This window comes from Schistocerca piceifrons, chromosome 4 (genome assembly GCF_021461385.2).
Source record: "Schistocerca piceifrons isolate TAMUIC-IGC-003096 chromosome 4, iqSchPice1.1, whole genome shotgun sequence".
Taxonomy (NCBI): Eukaryota; Metazoa; Arthropoda; class Insecta; order Orthoptera; family Acrididae; genus Schistocerca; species Schistocerca piceifrons.
Window position 1 is genome coordinate 584,759,004 of NC_060141.1, and position 21,213 is coordinate 584,780,216.

The 21,213-nt window shown below is 38.8% G+C and overlaps 1 protein-coding gene across 2 annotated transcripts in view; it reads right to left on the reverse strand.

The window, feature by feature from the left end:
* LOC124794795 (zinc transporter 5-like) overlaps positions 1 to 21,213 on the reverse strand; it is a 265,913-nt gene that overhangs the window by 195,435 nt on the left and 49,265 nt on the right. The window contains exon 2 of one of the 2 annotated variants that reach the window (XM_047258450.1): positions 9,951 to 12,589. The exons of the other annotated variant lie outside the window; for it this stretch is intronic. Coding sequence (XP_047114406.1) covers positions 10,738 to 12,567 — 1,830 coding nt within the window. The 5' untranslated portion in view covers positions 12,568 to 12,589 and the 3' untranslated portion in view covers positions 9,951 to 10,737. Of the gene's footprint in view, positions 1 to 9,950; positions 12,590 to 21,213 lie in introns of those variants that run through there. 2 annotated transcript variants of the gene reach the window in all.

A 21,213-nucleotide genomic window follows, 5' to 3' on the forward strand; every position in this document is an offset into this window, starting at 1 on the left:
AATGTTAGTTTAATATACTGTTGAGAGTAATACATGACAATTTACAGTGTACATGTGTATGACACTGAGTGGGGCCAAATGCTAGCAGGCAATGAATTACTTCAGGTACCATCCAAGAAATAATGTATTTTGTATTTTCCATTTTCAAACAATGGAAAGTCCATGTTGGAATATAACAATATTGAGATGGATAGATCACTACACCCTGTAAAGATGACATGTTGAGTTGCAGGCAGGCACAACAAAAAAGACTGTTACACACTGAGCATGTGAGATGTGCCTGCTTGTATGAACGAGTGCATGTTTTCCTTTCTGAAGAAGGCTTTGGCCAATCGTTCAATGTGAACCAGTCTTTGCATTGCACCTGTCTGCAACTCAAAATATCTTCTCAACAGTGAGTAGAAATCTATTCACTTCAACTCTGTATTTTGTATTAGATTGAGAAGTAGATGTCCTTGCACATGTTAATAGAACAACAGGAGTACTTGCATAGCTCATTAATATTTTTTTTGTTATCAGCATTCATGTTTTTAAGTAAACAAGTCAACTTTGTTCAAGAGTCCTCTAATATTATTATCTGATATTAAGGTGAGTTGGAACACCCTATTCCTACAATGTCAAATTTAGTGACTTGGTTTCCCTGTATTTCCGGAACTACTGTAGCCATTAACATGAAACTTTTACAGGACATTAAACTGTATGTTTTGAGTCTACTGAACTACAATAATTGCATTTCAGCCACTGCTTTCATAAATACAATTTTTTAATGACATGGCTAAAATTTTGTGTACGTTCTTTGTACATTATCCTAAACAATTTTAATTATACATAACAGTATGTTCTTATTTTAGTTCAGTAGACTCAGGATATGTATGTTATTACTCCCTGAAAATTTGAATACTCTACTCGAAGTTGTTTCTGAGATTTAGGGATAAATACTATAGAAAATGTAAATTTTCAGGAATGGCATCTAAAGTTTCAAAAGACTGTAACTCACTCAATATATGCTTGATTTTTTTTATTTTTAGTCACTCAGAAGTACCCTGTACCATACTGTATATCATCCTCTTAATCTTTTTTCAAGTTGTTTCTTCTTTTCTTCTTTCTGGATTCCGTAAGTGGCTAAATGTGCTGCATACTCTGCTTTATCAGTGCGAACCTTGTCAGTCCACTCAAGTTCTCTGGTACAATTTGCTCCAGGATTAATTCCCCTATGCTGTAGCACTTTCACCCTACCACTGTTGCCATCATTAAAAGCATCACTGACGGCCCCCCCCCCCCCCCCCCCACCACTTTAGTGTCTTCGTTCCAACAGAAACATTTTTTGGTAAGCGAGTCCATATAAGATTATTGAATGACTCATTGGGATTTTGAGTCTAACCATGCAGACACTTCTTCAGTAATTCAGGATTTGCTAGGTCTCTGTAAATAGGTTTTATGATATCCATGACTGCTGCTGGGATGGAATGTTTATTGTTGTATGAACTGTTTGAGTACTGGGCATTGCGGTAATTGCACCATGAATCAGGTCCAAGGAGGCAAAGGTGGTGTACTGATTTTTCATCAGTTGACAGTCTGTGGAAGAAGGTAGCCCTTACTGCCTGCTTCATCTTCAACAAATCCTCAGTATTAATTCTCATGGCCATCCCATAATACTGCTGTAGTTCATCAAATCATTTTGCCTGTCAGCCTGCCTCTTATGGTTTTACCATCAGAAAGTTTCTTGTCTCTCAAACTTTGTTTCAATTTCCTCAACCTGGTGCCCATCCTCTCCTGGACATGACCAACACATTCCAGTTTTTGTGATAATCTTCTCGCCATAAGGCTGAGCGGCTACTACACTGTTATATGCTTTTGTGTCTCCATCACCTAAGAACTTAATGTAACACATTCCCCTTTTGTTCACAGATCGACTAAAAGTTTCAATAGCTGCAGAGGCCTCCATACCACCACTTGTTCCTTCATAATTTCTGTCACAGATGTTCCCTTCTTCATTCCCTGATTTCACTTATAACAATATTTGGTTAAAATCTGGAAATCTATTACCTTTCCAGTATCCACACTAGTCACTGCAGCAACAGAATGCTTAGAACTGTAGCCATGCTTCTGCCAAGTGCCGTCAAAAGTTATTGGTATGTCAGTCATACCATCATTTATTTCAACACCTTTGACTCACGTGCAACAGATTCCACAGAACCTCCAATAAATCCTGCAAACTTGTTGTTTTTCCAAGGTGGGCGTAGCATATTCATCACGGCACACATTGTTCCTGCTGCAGTGTGTCCTTTGCCAATAGCTCTCAATCCATAAAACCACCTAACATTTACTTCAAAACAATTATCTTTTACACTTATCAGAATTCTAGAATGTATGAGTATCTTTACAACTGGCACAATTAATGATAAGTTTCATGGCTAGTCCATTTGATACTTCACTGTCTTCATGTAAACTCACTGGCCCTGCACATATTTTACAACACACACACATTCACCTATCACCCTTGTTAGAATGTGTAAATCTATCAGAATATAACATAACTTACCATTTATATCTCTTTTGTTTTGAGAAAACTGTGTATCACAAGATTTTATTTCTCTAGATACTGATGAGTTTGCCTGTATTTCATTGTCTGTAACTTCACACGCCACATGTTGAACAAAATGTTTCCCTTTATTCAAAAATCTATTACCATGAAACCCGCATTTCTTAAAAACACTTCGTTTTGGCATCATACTTTACTTTTTGAGAGTTTTACCAATATATTTGTCACTTTTCCAGAGAAAAATGTCAACACTTCGACAGACAATGTGTGTTTATACTATGCAATGAATGATACTGTTTTTGACAGTGCTACCAATATAAACACGTAATTTAACCTTTATAACACAGCAATCCACAGCCATCTATATAAAAAATTACCGATTTTATTATATCTAGAAGTAATGCATGTAAAAATTTTAACAAAATACTTCCCATGTGAGTTTATAAGTGATATATATATATAAGGGAAACATTCCACGCGGGAAAAATATATTTAAAAACAAAGATGATGTGGCTTACAATACGAAAGCGCTGGCAGGTCGATAGAAACACAAACAAACACATACATACACACAAAATTCTAGCTTTCGCAACCAATGGTTGCTTCGTCAGGAAAGAGGGAAGGAGAGGGAAAGACGAAAGGATGTGGGTTTTAAGGGAGAGGGTAAGGAGTCATTCCAATCCCGGGAGCAGAAAGACTTACCTTAGGGGGAAAAAAGGATGGGTATACACTCGCACACACACACATATCCATCCGCACATACACGGACACAAGCAGACATTTGTAAAGGCAAATAGTTTGGGCCTTTTTTCCCCCCTAAGGTAAGTCTTTCTGCTCCCAGGATTGGAATGACTCCTTACCCTCTCCCTTAAGACCCACATCCTTTCGTCTTTCCCTCTCCTTCCCTCTTTTCTGACGAAGCAACCATTGGTTGCGAAAGCTAGAATTTTGTGTGTATGTATGTGTTTCTATCGACCTGCCAGCGCTTATATACAAGTGCTGGCAGGTCGACAGACACACAAACACAAACAACACACAAAATTCAAGCTTTCGCAACAAACTGTTGCCTCATCAGGAAAGAGGGAAGGAGAGGGAAAGACGAAAGGAAGTGGGTTTTAAGGGAGAGGGTAAGGAGTCATTCCAATCCCGGGAGCGGAAAGACTTACCTTAGGGGGAAAAAAGGACGGGTATACACTCGCGCACACACACACACACACACACACACACACACACACACACACACACGTATCCATCCACACATATACATATGTATATACATACATACATATACATATGTATATGTGTGGATGGATACGTGTGTGTGTGCGAGTGTATACTCGTCCTTTTTTCCCCCTAAGGTAAGTCTTTCCGCTCCCGGGATTGGAATGACTCCTTACCCTCTTCTTTAAAACCCACATCCTTTCGTCTTTCCCTCTTTCCTGATGAGGCAACAGTTTGTTGCGAAAGCTTGAATTTTGTGTGTATGTTTGTGTGTCTTTCGACCTGCCAGCGCTTTCGTTTGGTAAGTCACATCATCTTTGTTTTTTGATATATTTTTCCCACGTGGAATGTTCCCCCCCCCCCCCCCCCCCCTCTCCCTCTCTCTCTCTCTCTCTCTCTCTCTCTCTCTCTCTATATATATATATATATATATATATATATATATATAAAAAATTATTTTTCCCACGTGGAATGTTTCCCTCTATTATATATATCATTTTATTCAGAAAATTGCAAATTTTATAATGAGATAAAAATTCGAAAACGTGAAAAACAAAATTTTTCCGTTCTAACTCCCCTTAACATTTTTTTTAATTACATGCAGTGAAAGATTTGGGACTGATTTTTATCGCCTCTCAATCTGTTGTTTTGCACAACAGTGAAATGTATGAGTAATTGCTTAACATGGCAATAGAATGTATCAGTAAGTTACAAGTGAAGCGAAGCAGTCAATTTGCTAATCAGTATGTTAATGACCAGCTCATACTAAGTTTTGACATGACACCACAGAATTGGTAGAAACAGTTCATTTTGTTGTACTCCATAAATCCAAATCAATCAATCTAATATCCTCATGTAGGCACAGACTTGAGCAATGACTTCTTTTGTGTTCAAGTGGCACTTCATGGCCTCCAAGTTGTAGCTAGGCAAGAAACAAAATATGAGGGCCCTTGGCTGGCACACTCAGACAGCTGTAGCAGAACAGAGATCATTATTGATGTTTACAGGGTAGGAATATCTGTGGAATAAGCATTCAATGTTCAAAACAGAATTTCTGTCACCAACACACACAGCCTACAAAATCACATGACTCTGTGGTAAGAAAAGTAAGTATTCCTGTCCTGCAGTGTGAAAAGTAACTCGCTCTTTTCACGTGCTTTGGTTTGGATTTGTAACAGTAACAATTATTCACAATTGCTGTTACTGACAAATAGATGCGTAAAATAGTTTGAGAGTTATATGAAAGTTTCAATCATAGCACAATACATAAACAAAGAGCATTATACCAAAAGTCATATACGATAGTTACAAATTGATGCTGGCAACACGTGCAGAGCACTATGCACACTCCGCAAATATTCACACAATATGGTGCTGCTACTGTGGAGGCATAATAAGTCGAAAAGCTGCTGCAGACCTACACAGTACAACACTTTGAAACTGGATCCACCTTGTGGAATAATCGGGTCTACTGCCGGATGTTTGCATCGCTCTGGCATTAACATTTCGGCCATGTAACTCATTGCCTTCAAGGTAACGCGTTACGTGGCCGAAATATTGTGCCAGAGTGACACAAACATCCGGCAGTAGACCCGATTATTCCACATGTCAAGATCGAGCTGGGAAAGCCTGAAGAGTTGGATCCACTGTGTTAGATGCCTCAAAACACAAGCAGACTATGGTTTATGATTTCTTCCCGTTTTATATATATATATTTCATGTTGTAAAAATATTCCAACTTTAAAAACATATGTTCATTGCAACATATGTGAGCTTGCAACAGAGAAAGTGATTTATTAATATTATTTTTTTTTCAATTGATGTTTTGAGTTATGTTTTCAGTTTCAGTCGTAAGTGATGACTGACTAATTACTGGCTACCTATAGTTTATCCTAAAATGGAGTTGCACTATCATCACTTTCATGGCCATTTTCAAACACTTTTATTCATTTTGAGCTTACTTTTAACATTTTCGTTGCTTTAGTCATAAAATTTCCACATAGTGAGGGTCCAGCAGTGAATTAAGTCTCCACCTGAGCCTATCCTTTCAACCACCACCGTTTAAACCACTCTACTAATTTTCTATGCAATGTAATTTTTCTTCCACATGTTGAAACATGCAATACCTCTCTTTTTGGCAAACAGTCCACATCAGTTAACTGAAAGTGTTTTAATTTTCTGGATATACTTTCTTTCACATTTACATAATATCTCATTTCCTATGTTGTTAATAACCTTGCTTGACACACACACTTGATAATGAACACAACATCTGTAAGTCAGGAAAATGAAATATGGCATGTGTTGTGTGTCAGCTATGTTGATGCCCTGGACCTATACAAATCTTTCAAATGCAAACTCATAGCATTGTTATCAGATTCCTTTATTTGTAGATGACTGCATGTCAGAAATGGATACATTAATTCATTTACCCAGTCTTTTGTTTTCCACGGGCAGCTGGTGCTGTGGGAGTAACAAAATTAAGGGTAAGAGAGATAGTCAACTTGGTAATTGGAGGACTGGAGACAGAATTTATACAATAATAAATTAAACTCAGATTACAGTGATCACAGCACAAAATGTAATTCGTCCCTTTGGTAACCCACTGGGCTACTATCTAGATGTCACACACAGCCGACATCTCTGTCATTGGCCATTGTCTCATGAATGGCACATATGATGTGACAGATATTCTGTGCCCACTACTGCAAAACGTGACCACCACCAGGCACACACACCATGACTGATGACTGTGCAGGCACTAGGGAAAGCGAATAACTTTATGATGCCCATTACACTAAAGAAACCAGTACACCCTTGCTGCTTTTGTGCACAATCCATGCCTCTTGCACCGTGGGATGCCATGAAGAATGAGCTAGATAGATTGACAGCATTGGATATCATTGACCCTCTGTCTGCAAGTGAATGGGCAATGCCTTTGGCTATAGTGGGAAAACCTGTGTAGAGACTTAAAGGTTACAGTCAATTCCCAGTCCAACATCGACATATATACCATTCCAAAACCAGATGAGCTTTTCTGTGCACTTTTGGGAGGCCAGTATTTTCCAAAGGTTGATCTCTCTTAAGCTTGCTTACAACTACCTATGGATGAGGAATCACAGTCAATCATATTTCACAGGTTCCTTGAGCAACTGTTGGACGATGTTCTGGGCTGCATAAATTATCTAAAAGACAGTCTGGTGACAATGGCCACAATGGAAAAACACTGAGTAAAACTACAGTGCCTGTTCCATGTCAAGTACACAGGCCTCAAATGTAATCTCGAAAAATCTCTCTCTATCTCTCTTTTTTTTTCTTTTTCAACAGATGATTGAATATCTAGGACACATCATTTCTTGCAGAGGTCTTAAGCCTACACAGAAGCTGGTTGAAGCTGTCATTGTGCCACCTAGAATTTAAAGGAGCTCCAGTCCTTCTTGGGACAAGTGACTTAGTGCAGAAAATTTATCCCAGGCGTTGCATAGAATGTGCACTCACTCAACAACCTGCGGAAGAAGGGTGTACCTTTTGCATGGTCTTAAAACAGGCATTGAAGACTCTGAAGCACGCTCTCCTATTGACACCATTTTTTGCCACATTTCAACTGGGCAAACATCTTGTGGTGGCGGTGCACAGCTCTGAACAGTGCCTGGGTGCCATGCTGGCACATAGAGATGCTGACAAGTCTAAAGATCCAATCACATTTGCATCAAATATACTTAATGCCACACTGAAAAGGTTCTTGGAAATTGAAAAAGAGGTCCTTAAGATCATCTTTGCACTAAATAAATTGCATGTATTTCTATACGGAGCGGAGTTTCACCTTGTTACAGATCATAAGCCATTGCTCTCTCTCTCTCTCTCTCTCTCTCTCTCTCTCACACTCTCTCTCTTCAGCCCCGTAGCAAAGCTACCTGAAAGGACTGATCACTGACTCCAGCACTGGGTACTCTTCCTCTGGAAGTAAAATCATGAAATTCACTTTCTCAATACCACTAAGCATGCCACCACGGATGCCCTGTTCTGTCTTCTGATGGACTCCGACTTCGAGTTAGATCAAGATGAGATCTTTTGCTTCCAGCTGGACGCAGAGGCACAACAGATGGCAGACATGTTTCCTGTCATGGGGGCCTGTGTGGTTGTGGCCAAGGCCAAGGTCACCATCTTACAACACATACGGTGCTACACAAAACAGGACTGGCTGGACCGCATTCCTAGTCAGGACTCCAACCTGCAGCAGCATTATTTCCACCTCCACCACCAGCTAATCCTGTGGACGGAGTTATCCTACTAACCACAGATCATGGCCTTCCCCCCTCCCCATGAACCTCTGCGTCTGATAATCTTATGGCTCTTGCACCGCGATCATAGAGGTGTCTCGTGAACTAAACTGCTCACCTGGTGACGTGTGTACTGGCTGGGCATAGACTGGCAGGTTGAACAACTTGTCTGCAACTGCCGTCAATGTGAACAACACCAAGTAGCTCCCCACTGAACATTCTCACCCTGGCTGATGCCCTCATGCCCATGAGAGTGGGTTTTGTTGATTTTGTGAGCCCCTCCCTGGATACTACCTGGATGGTTGTCCTCAATGTGTACTCCAACTTTCCATACATGGTCAACTATCAGTCCATGAGTACGGAGGCTATGGTTGCAGAGTTCAGTAGAATTTTCACTACTGATGGACTTCCCCTCATGATGGTGTTGGACAATGGACTTCAATTTTCTTCCAAGGTTTTTGGCAGGTCCTGCCACAGAAATGGCATTCAACGGAAGCTGTCTCCATCGTTCTGCCCCTAATGACATGTTGACGCGAAAGACTTGTATGAACATTTCAAAACACAGGTGAAGAAATATGTGGCCGAAAGTCCTATGGGTGAAACACTAACACTTTTTTTTTAGTTCCTACAGGTTGATGTTCTCCAGCCCCGCATACTGCTCCAGCTCATGCTGTTAACACCTGTGAGGCCATCTGCAGTGCTGTCTCCATGCTTCCAGCTGGGCAAATGTGTGTGGGGCCGGGGCTTTGGACACCAGGACGAGTGATGTCTGATGGTTGCCCAGCGGCAGCGGTAACACCACACACTCATTCGGCCATGGGGGACTGGACAGTGACATGCCATCACAATCAGCTCCGCATGTGTCCAGGGACCCATCCACCATGGCTTCTGGGCTCCTCCAGTGCAGAGACACTACCTTTAGTTTCTCTTCTGCCAAACCCTGTACTATCTCTCCTGCCCTATGGTCCTCAGCCCTGTTTGTCAATCATGGCCATGCTCTCATCTCCATCTCTTTATAGGCTGCCTGAGACAGACCGGATGTTGGCACGATATCAGACTGCAGTGCCGATCCTGTCCCCACTAATGCAGCAGCTCCATTCTGTGCCAGGACCTACAGTGGACATGGAGATGCCTCCACTATCAGCATTGGAGACACCAAGACATTGACTGCACTGCTAGGTAGGGCCTCCTGGCCATATACTCCTGTCCATATCAATTGGGAGCTGGTAAAACTGAGGAGGCCATCCACTGCTCCCAAAAAAATCAGCCTGGTTCCAAGTACTGCCCGGGTGCCATCCCTGATGGAAGTCAATGCACCGAGACACAGCTTGTTGCTTTCCCATGAAAGGAGAGATGTGGTAACCCACTGGGGGTACCATCTAGACATTGAGCACCAACCAACATCTCCAAGATTGGCCATTGGTAAATGACTGGCAAATACAACATCAGCTGCTGCTGCACAACTGGCACATGAATGTGACACCAGTTCCATATCCCTTATATAATCTCTTTCACTTTTACAAATATAAATTTCTAACTGCTCTTGAGTAAAAACTAAAATCTGGCAAGGCACGTCAGCAGGCTGCTGCCTTTCAGAAACACACAAGCTGTAGGCCCTCTGCAGTGGAGTTCACAGTTTTAATGTAGTTATCATTTCACAGTTCTCCCGTGTTGGGCTGACTGTTCCTGGTACTAACATGGGTCCCAATTCTCTAAACAGAAATATCGCAGAGATGAACTAATGCCAATGTTGCCTGCCAACTTTTCTTAATTGAGAACTAGAAAATATTATGTATAGATATCATATCATTTTGATGTATCTGAAAAGGGTTCATAAACAGTAAAAAAAGTTTTAACTATGTACACACAACATTTAATGAAATTTATACATTCCTAAAATATTGCACTTTCTTCTCTGTGTTTACATTTGCAGTAACTTTCTAAATAATATATACACCAAGCAAATAAACAATGAACATAATACTGGGAGGCCAAATTAACAGTTTGCAAAATACATTCTGCTAAGACAGATAACATATATAAAAAAGTCTTAACTTATGTTTCAGTAAAATAGTTGTAGAAATAACACAGATGCACACATCATTAGCTACTTAAATACACCAACAGTGTTCCAGAAGGAAAACGTCCACTATAAGCACAGCTCCACGTCATTTCATAATTTGTTTCACAATGCAACTTCATATACCGCCAGAGCTCTGAATTACGTTTACATAAGCTACTAAGCAACAAAAAGAAGTACAAAAGAAAGTTCTCCTTTTACTATAAAAACTACCAAACACTTTGTAAGTTCATCTTAATCACACAGCTCGTTGTAGTATAGCTGTTACGAATCAAACTTTTTTGTTTTGTTTTACATACAAACTATTTCCAACACTCAGTCACACTTAGCTTAATGTGTCTGACTTTACAAACAGGCAGTCTCTCTCAAATCCATTCAACAACCGCAGCTCTGCCACACAAACTGGCAAATATTTAATCAAAATAATTAGGTACTTTTTTCAATAAATGAATAGCGTTAGGTGTTAGCAGCTCTACAGCTCAAAATTTTTTCATTGTCACACTGACAAAAAACTTCCAATCACTATCTTTTAAATATAAACAAAAATAATGCGTCAATAAATTATAGGTCTAAAAATGTGCATCAAACCAGCAAGCCTCGAGAGAACACGCTTATCAAGAAGCTTCTACAGTTGAATGTTTTTGGCTTCCCTTTCCCCCAGCAGCCAGCAAAGCTTCAACAAAATTTTGAACATTGGTTTCTTTCTCCAAATTCTCTGTTAGCATTACACCATACACTTTGGATACTTCACCATTAACATCATCTGCATATTCCATAATTCTGACATTCTCTTCACCAATAGAAACAACCAGTTTATCTGCTACACTGCCGTCAGAACACTGTTCATTTACTATGTATTGTCCTGTGGAATCACTATGCATGAATTCCAAAACATCACTTGTGTTAATGTGAAATAAATTCTGTATTTTTATTGATTCTGCTTTTACAGTTTTTGTTGGTTCTAAAGACTCTGTACTCACTCCATTTCCATCCAACTGAATCACTACTGTACCCATTGCATCACTATCAGTGTGGTGTTCATTTGGGACAAAGGAATGCCTGTCACTGACTGAAGGTATACTGATGACACCTGGAGCAATATTTTTGTATACCGTACTCTTTCTTTCAGTTCCTACAGTAATCTTGGCAACAGTAGCAGTCCTATCATTTTTAACAAACAACTTTTGATTTTGATTATTGTTATGTTCCACAGGTTCAGCACGCAAATTCTCTTCAGTGGGATCATCTACAGAATTCTCACTTTCTGCAAGCAGCGCACCAGTTAAAGCATGGAGCCGCTCATTTTCATCCTCACCATTGTTATTATCTGGAGTGCATTTCTCAGGTTTCTGGTTTGCATGATTTGGATGAATGATGCGCACATGGTTCTCCCAGTATTCACGTTTCCCAAATTTAAATCCACATACTTCACAAGCATAAAACAACCTCTTATCATGATTCATCAGATGCCAACGCAGATTTTTCTTGTCTCCAAAGCATCTGTGACATTTGCTACATTTGTAGGGCTTTTGTTTATTGTGCACTATCCTGACATGACGTTCTACATCACCCTTCCGTGTAAACTTAGCATCACACATATCACAGCTGAAAGGTTTAACACCTGTATGAGTTCTTACATGTTGCCTATAAGATGAGGGCTTAAGTAATTTATGACATTCCTCACATTCAATCTTGTCATCTGAACCTAGCTGACTTAATTTCTGAATTGTTTCTTCAGTCAACTGGCCCCGCCTGTATCTTCTCTTAACCTTCTGGGACACTAACCTCTTTTCTATTTCATCAATGTCTACTAAATCTCCAGTATCTCCTGTCATTTGCACCACAAGTGTTTCATGGTCGGACTCCATATGTGCAGGCTCCCCAGCTAAATTCTCCTTTTCCATTTCAGGTGCTGAAGTAACTTCTTCTTCCTGTAGACAACTGATTTGTTCTGATGACAATATGGCTTCCAGTTTCACATGCTTTCCTCCATGCTCTTCTTCACACTTTTCAACAACACTTAGTGGCAAGATTACTTGATCTTTGCAAATATCTCCACTGGTGCTACCACAAGGATTAAACTCTTTTGAACAACTGACAATTTCTTCTTTGAACTCACTTTCTGTAATGCTTCCATCAGAAACTACAATATTCATATCGAGATCTAATACCTCCACCTTCCTAGGTCTCCCACGGGACCGTTTACCTTGTAAAATATTATGTCTTGAGCCACTTATATTACAAAGCTTATCAGTTCTGTCAAAAAGCAAAATGTCATTCTGAGTTTCAGCTTTTCCAGCCTCCATTTCTTGCCCGTGTAGATTTGGTTCCAAAGGTACACCTATTTTTGAAAAGTAATACTCAAAATCTTCATCCCATCTCTTCTTAGCCACTTTTCTACGAAGGTCATAGCCACCACTTGATCTTTTCTGTCTCCCACTCATGGTTGCAGCAGCACTTCACAACCTACAAAGAAAGAGAGTTGATTCAGTGATTGTTAAGAACAAGTTATCTCAGTTTGAAGCAAATGCTCAGAGCAACAGTGAAGAAGACTAATGACACTACTAGTATAACAATATGTTAATGTCAATAAAAAAGCAGGCACACAAAAACCACAAACATTCCTAAAAACTGAATCAACTCCCTTTCTACAACAGTTTTAGGGTAACAGAGGAAACGAATGTGTAAGCACAAAGTACGCAATCATCACAAAAAAAAAAACAGCTAAAATAACTATTTAAATGGAACTTCTAAAAATACACTTAAATGCAATTGCAAGAGCTGCAGAGCTCAACTTACTTTAGAGATAAAGCAATGAAAATTTAATACCATACACCATACAAAGACAACAATTATTTTGGATTCTAGATTGGATAGTAAAATTAATATGTCTGTGTGTGTGTGTGTGTGTGTGTGTGTGTGTGTGTGTGTGTATGTGTGTGTGTATGTGGGAATCCCAAAAGACAGTCGCCATAACATTTCCGGCTGAAGGAATGGTCTTCGCCTTTTTTATGTGCAGAGTCTCCCTTGGTAACCCATTGTTTAGATTGTTATTTGGTCTCAGGAGTATAGTAAAGTATCCATGTTTCAACCACAGTGATGAAACGACACTTAAAGTCCTGCGGATTCTTCCTGAACAGCTGCAAACCATCCCTGCAACACTTCACATGACACAGTTTTTGGTCAAGCGTGAGCAATCACGGAACCCATCTTGCGGATGGCTCTCTCATATCCAAATGTTTATGCGAAATATTATGTACCCATTCATTCGAGATGCCCACAGCACTAGCAATCTCATGCACCTTAACTCTTCTGTCTTCCATCACCATATCATGGATTTTATCAACGATTTCTGGAGTTGTAACCTCCTCAGGGCATCCAGAACGTTCAGTGTCACTTGTGTCCATATGGCCACTCCAAAAATTTTGAAACCACTTAGAAACTGTTCTAATTGAAGGTGCAGAGTCACCGTAATGTTTATCAAGCTTCTCTTTAGTTTCCTGAGGCGTTTTGCTTTTCATAAAGTAATGTTTAATCACCACACGAAATTCTTTCTCGCCCATTTTTTGACAATCACTCGACTTTCTTGATTCACACGAATGCCAAATACAAAGAAATAGACAAATATGGCTGAAACTTGGTGTGCATTATTTGAAAAGATGCTACTAACTAAGCATGACCTTGATACGCGCCCGTGGTGCCATCTCTCGGACTTTGCAGTGAGTTTTCAAACGCCCCTCATAGTGTGTTAAAACCTTAGTGGTAAACTGCTGAAACATTTGTAATAAATTGCCAGAGTTTGAAGAGCTGCTAAAAAGCAGTGGAGGTCATATAATACTAGATACAAACAGTTAGTTAAAACTCCAATTGACTGCAGGATAATAGGAAAAGAAGATGGTGTTTATGTTGCACTAAACAAGGAACACAAATCCACCTAGGCAGAGATTGTTTTGGCAAGACTCAGTATAAAGTATGGGTATAAACTTATAACTGAATTTCTCTTTCGACCACCACACTTGCCACCACATGTAATCAAAAGCTTTAAAGAAAAGTTTGTTAGTATGTCAGTTCCCCAGTCATACTGTCATCCTCAGAGGAGACTTCGATCATCCATCAACCAACCAGAATAATTACCATTCTGAAAATGGTGGGCAAGACAAGACATCGTGAGAAACATTGCTAATTGCATTCTATGAAAACTAACTTGAAGCCCACTCATGATGGAAATATATGGCATCTAATGAGAACAAATAAACCTGGCTCCTTGAGAATATCCACACTGAAACTTGTATCAATGACCATGAGGCAGTTGGACACTGATTATCTCAGTACATAGAGATGAAAATGGGATGGAGCCAAGACGGGACTGTGTGGAGGATGATCAATGACAGTGAACCCAATGCGCCGGACTATTGTGGAGGTCGCAGTGCTCATATATGGCTTCATATTACACACCACCATGTTACATGCTATAATTCAGAGTCTTGTAGTGGCAGAGGGCTGCAAATAATGTGAACATGAAGAATAAACATGTAGGTGTTAATAAATTTGTTTTATTTACAACACTTTAAGAGTTTTCATGAAAAGATGTTACTTGTCAGCATATCCTCATAGATAAAGAGATAGTAATGCTTTGTCTCATCATGTATTGATCTGATATGTATCAAGTAGAACAGCTTATGATGGGAAAGAGTCTTCATGGTGTACAGTCACTATAAACCAACCTCTAAAGGAAACAGTGGCCACTGCATAGTAGGTGTACAACAAAGCATGGGGCTATAGATAGAAAGACCCTGCAATGTGTTCGGCTCTGAAGAGGGCAATGTATGAAACCTTTAATGAGTATCACAGCAGAATATTATCAAAACTCAAAGAAAATCTGATGATATGTAAAGTCCAGACACTCGTGGCTGAGGCAGGAACTGAATGGGAGGATAGCAAAGCAAAGGCAGAAATTCCTTTATAACGGAAAATCCAGGAGTACTGCCCTAGCTTAATTCTTGCACCACAGCAAAGATGGCTGATACAGATATAAGTATCAAAAATGCTGAAACACAGTTGAAACTGCTAAAACTGAATGTAGTTCTAGGGCCCAATGAACTGCCTACCAGATTTTACACCGAAATTGTGACTGCCGTAACCCCTCTACTTCACTGTAATATATCACAGAGCCCATAAACAAAATGTCAAGCACAGTAGTTGGAAGGAAGGACAGCTCGCCCTGTCTACAACAAAGGTAGCAGAAGTGATTCACAAAACCAGCATACAATATCCCTGAGATCTGTTTGTTGTACAATCTTGGATATATTCTGAGCTTGAACATAATGAGGTGCCTTGAACAGAATACCTTCCTCCATACTAATCAGTTTAGATTCCAAAAATATCGGTCACGTGAAACTCAATTCACACTTTTCACACATTAAATACATTACATCTTGAAAGTTACAGATCAAGGCAGTCAGGTAGGTACATACTTCTTGATTTCCAAAAATCGTTTAACCCAGTATCACCCCTAAATTCTAAAAGTACAATTTTAAGGGGTATCAAGCAAAGATTTCTTCACAGAAAGGTCATAGGATGTTATTCTGCATGGAATATCATTGACAGAACTACAAGTAATTTTGTGTGTGCCACAGTCGAGCATTGATAAGATTTCAAAGTGGGTCACAGCTTACAAACTTACTTTATATGTTCACAAATGAAAAATTGTGCTTTTCATTGAAACAAAAAAAAGACTATTGTATCAAGGTGTCACAACTGAAATAGGTTAACTTATACAAGTACCTGGTGGAACAATTTGTAGTATATGAAATAGAATGATCACTGAGGCTCAGTAACAGGGAAATCAGGTGCAAGACAAGTAGAATACTAGCAAAACTGATACAGCAACAAAGGAGATTGTTTCAAAAATGGTTCAAATGGCTCTGAGCACTATGGGACTTAACATCTATGGTCATCAGTCCCCTAGAACTTAGAACTACTTAAACCTAACTAACCTAAGGACATCACACAACACCCAGTCATGGAGACTGTTTGCAAATTATTCATGTGACCCATATTGTTCAAGTGTATGGGCTCCATCCAAATAGGGCTAGCAGGTATATCAAACATATACAAAGAGGAGTAGCAAAAGTGGTTACGCTGGCAAAACTGAACAGGCAGATACATCAAGACACATACATACTATTCCAAGAAAGTCTACTTAATAAAGTTTCACAAGAGGGATCTAGGAATATACTCTTGCACGCGAACGCGCACGCGCACACAACTTGGAACTGCAAATCCAAGGTCTGTTCAAAAAATTCCCGAACTTTGTTCGCAAAATTTTTCTACGCTTACGTTTTACTTATTGTGCATGGTCTTCTTCGAAATACTCTCCTCCACAATTCATACACCGCTCTCAACACCGTTTCCACTTCCAGAAGCCGTCTTGGTACACTTTTTGCTGGGTCCACAGGAGCCAGGTCTGGAGAGTTCAGAGGATGAGACAGCACAGCGATTTCATTTTTTGTGTAATAGTCACGCACCAACAGAGACGAATATGTGGGTGCATTATCTTGATGCAAGAGCAATAAACTGTTTCACCACTTTTCATGCTGTTTCCTTCTCATATTTTCTTGCAGGCATTGCAACAGGTCCCGATAGTACCATCGATTAACAGTTCATCCCTGTGGCATGAATTCATCATGAACTAATCCTTCAAAGTAAAAGCACTTTCCTGACCCATCATGGAGACTGAACCCTGGTCTCAACATCATAACTGTAAACCCACATCTCATCACCAGTTATGCTTCTCTTAAGGAACATCTCATTCTTATTTGTGCGATCCAAAAGCTTTTCACAGATTGTGAGGCGAAGATCTTTCTGGTCTTTACTCACGAACCGTGTATCGAACCTGGCATCAGCGCGATGCATTCCAAGATGTTGAGTCATGATTTCATGACATGATCCAACTGAAATGTTACGTTCTTCTGCAATCATTTGGACAGTCAGTCTTCAATCGGCATGCGCAATTTCACTGACATCCCTGAGATGAGCGTTGTTGGTAGACGTCGAAGGGCACCCTGAATGAGGGTCATCTTGAACTTCTTTCTGGTCATTTTTAAACCATGTGAACCATTCCTAACACTGAGTACGGCTTAAGCACACATAACCGTAGGCTTCCTACATTATTTGGTGTGTCTCTGTAGTGGTGTTCTTGAGTTTCACACAAAATTTAATGCAGACACGTTGCTCCTCTAACTCTGCCATCTCAAAATTCGCTAACTATGTGACACAGCATTCTACTCAATATAGCACTGAACAACAACAAACAAGCATACAACAATGAAACTTCCGGCAGTTACACATGGAACACAGGTACGTGCAGGAATGCCAGCTGCATTTCATTCCAACACACCATTGGGGCAAAATTACGAATGTTCCAGAATTTTTTGAACAGACTTCATATAGCACCTCTCTTATTAAATAATACTATCAAAACACAAACAGAAAGGACAAACCATCTGAACACTTGGATAAAACATGAATGTACTTCAAAAGCAATTCTTCTGGAACCAGATGAATATTTCAGAGATAAAAAATTAAATGTTTACTCCAACACACAAAATGGAGAACTTGCTGGCTACTGTCATAGTACAAAGTGTATGAGACTCCGTAGTAGACTGAATTCCTGATATTAGCCAGAGCTATCATACAGAGCAAGACCACAGTAACAAATATTGCAACATCACATCATGTATGAGAAAATCTAGGTAATATCTCAGTTTTTACTTTCTAACTGCATCATAAGGAGAAAATAATAGCGGAGGATTCATACAGCAACCAGTTGTTGTTTGGCTAATCGCCAAAGTTATACTCAGCAGCAGCATGTAGTCACCCTCTATCGGTCTGCTGTTGTCGACTTCTCTGACATAAGATATTGATGTTGTTCTCTATTGTATATGCCCGACTTTCCGTTGTATTTACATATCAGATGCAGCAGCCACAAACATCTTCACTGTAACGGTGACTAAATCTTGGGTTTTCATAATAATAAGTAATGTTGACTTTTTGCACAGTTGATCACTCTTCATTTGTTGCTGCATTATCAAAGACTAAATAGTTAATAACGTCTTCAGATGATAGATATTATTTCAACTTCCTATTTCCAATGTTACTACTTATCCACACTGTTTCTGATTTTGTATTATTTCTGTCTGATTGGAAATTAAATGTTAAATAGCTTTAAAGTCACAATTTACACTTTGTAATATTTCTCATCATCCCCTACATTCCTCGGAGTATGGGACATCGGCATTGGCATCATCACCATAATCATCAAAATTTCATAATTGAACCTTCCGTAATCCAGAGGTACAGTTTGCAGCTTGACTATGATTTTCATTGATTAATACATGCACTATTGTGGAAATCAATTTACTTTTTTATTAACAACATTTAATAATAATTAAATGATAGGAATGATTGCATTTTGTATACAAGAAAAAGGAGGGTTGACCCTACAATTACTCTCAGCAATTATGACAGCTAAAATGTCTGTGATTTTTATAGTTTGTCACTCAAAGATATTGTAGCAAGAACTATGGTCCATTACTATACTTCGATAGTCATTCAAAATTTGTATGCTTTTACTTTCACAAAGCTAAGTGTCCGATTCTATTTTTATATTCCATATAATGTCCCTTCGTATAGTGCACAGATCCTATTATCGGTTATTCGGCATGTAACAGAGTTCAATATTGAGCACTACTTTCTCTTGTGCACAGGGAAATGCTAGTTATATCGCACACCACAGCTACATAGACTTATTCAGAGCACAGAAAAAAAGACAACTAGCAATACTCGTGCATGGCTTATACAACAGAATTTTGAAAGAAAAGTAGCCACGTTAAACCCTCTTTGATTTCCCTGAAGGGCTACTTTGCTGCGGGTGTTATTCTGATGAGAGATTATACATCATTAATTTTAATTACAACTTTCTCAATGCTATTAATCATTTCTGATATTATCAATCGCCTGTCCCCTATGTGACAATAAGCCTGATAATATTGTTCTCAATTAAAAGATTGGTTTTCTGCACTCTGAATAAGTCTACATAGCTGCGGCATGTGACATAACTGGCCTTACCGTGTGCATGAGAGAAAGTAGTGCTCAGTATTAAACTCTATTACATGCAAAAATAACTGGTAATAGGATCTGTAGACTATACAAAGGGACGTTAAATTGAATATAAAAATGGAGTTGGACACTTAGCTTTCTAAAATTAAAAGCAAACGAAGTTTGAATGACTGTATCAAAGTATAGTAATGGGCCATAGTTCTGTTGCCGTAATTGCTGAGAGTAATCATAGGATCAACCCTCCCTCCTCTATATACAAAACACAATCATTCATGATCACTTAATTACTGTTAAATGTTGTTAATAAAAAACTAAAGTGATTTCCACAATAGCGTGTGTATTAGTCAAAGATAAAATATTACGAAGTGTAAACTATGACTTAAAAGCTATTTAACATTTCATTTCCAATCAGACAGAGATAATAAAAAATCAGAAACAGTGCAGATAAGTAGAAATTTCAGAAATAGGAAGTTGAAATAATGTCTAATGTGCACAGAAGTTATTAACTATCTTGTCTTTGGTAATGCAGCAACAAATGAAGGGTGATCGACTGTGCAAAAAGTCAACAGCAATTATTATTATTATCATTATTATTATTATTATTACTTCTTTCCTTTCTCAGACATTATGTCTGGTTAAAAATGGAAAGTGACGCGGACCTTGATCAAGCGTGACTTTCTTTATGTCAACTTTATCCTGATGCCACATGTCCTTGACTTCCTCAGCCAGTTGGATGTATTTTTCAATTTTTTCTCCTGTTTTCTTCTGTATATTTGTTGTATTGGGTATGGATATTTCGATTAGTTGTGTTAATTTCTTCTTTTTATTGGTGAGTACGATGTCAGGTTTGTTATGTGGTGTTGCTTTATCTGATACAATGGTTCTGTTCCAGTATAATTTGTATTCATCATTTTCCAGTACATTTTGTGGTGCATACTTGTATGTGGGAACGTATTGTTTTATTAGTTTATATTGTATGGCAAGTTGTTGACATATTATTTTTGCTACAGTGTCATGTTTTCTGGTGTATTCTGCATTTGCTAGTATTTCCATCTGCTTGTGATGTGATCTACTGTTTCTGTTTGTTGTTTCCAAAGTCTGCATTTATCTGTTGTGGTATTGGGATCTTTAATAATATGCTTGCTGTAATATCTGGTGTTTATTGTTTGATCCTGTATTGCAATCACGAATCTTTCCACCTCACTGTATATATTGCCTTTTCTTAGCCATGTGTTGGAAGCGTCTTGATCGATGTGTGGCTGTGTTAGATGATACGGGTGTTTTCCATGTAGTGTTTTCTTTTTCCAATTTACTTTCTTTGTATCTGTTGATGTTATGTGATCTAAAGAGTTGTAGAAGTGGTTATGAAATTGCAATGGTGTAGCCGATGTATTTATATGAGCGATTGCTTTGTGTATTTTGCTAGTTTCTGCTCGTTCTATAAAGAATTTTCTTAAATTGTCTACCTGTCCATAATGTAGGTTTTTTATGTTGATAAATCCCCTTCTTCCTTTCTTTCTGCTTAATGTGAATCTTTCTGTTGCTGAATGTATGTGATGTATTCTATATTTGTGGCATTGTGATCGTGTAAGTGTATTGAGTGCTTCTAGGTCTGTATTACTCTATTCCACTACTCCAAATGAGTAGGTCAATATTGGTATAGCATAAGTATTTATAGCTTTTGTCTTGTTTCTTGCTGTCAATTCTGTTTTCAGTATTTTTGTTAGTCTTTGTCTATATTTTTCTTTTAGTTCTTCTTTAATATTTGTATTATCTATTCCTACTTTTTGCCTGTATCCTAGATATTTATAGGCATCTGTTTTTTCCATCGCTTCTATGCAGTCACTGTGGTTATCCAATATGTAATAATCTTGTTTAGTGTGTTTTCCCTTGACTATGCTATTTTTCTTACATTTGTCTGTTCCAAAAGCCATATTTATATCATTGCTGAATACTTCTGTTATCTTTAG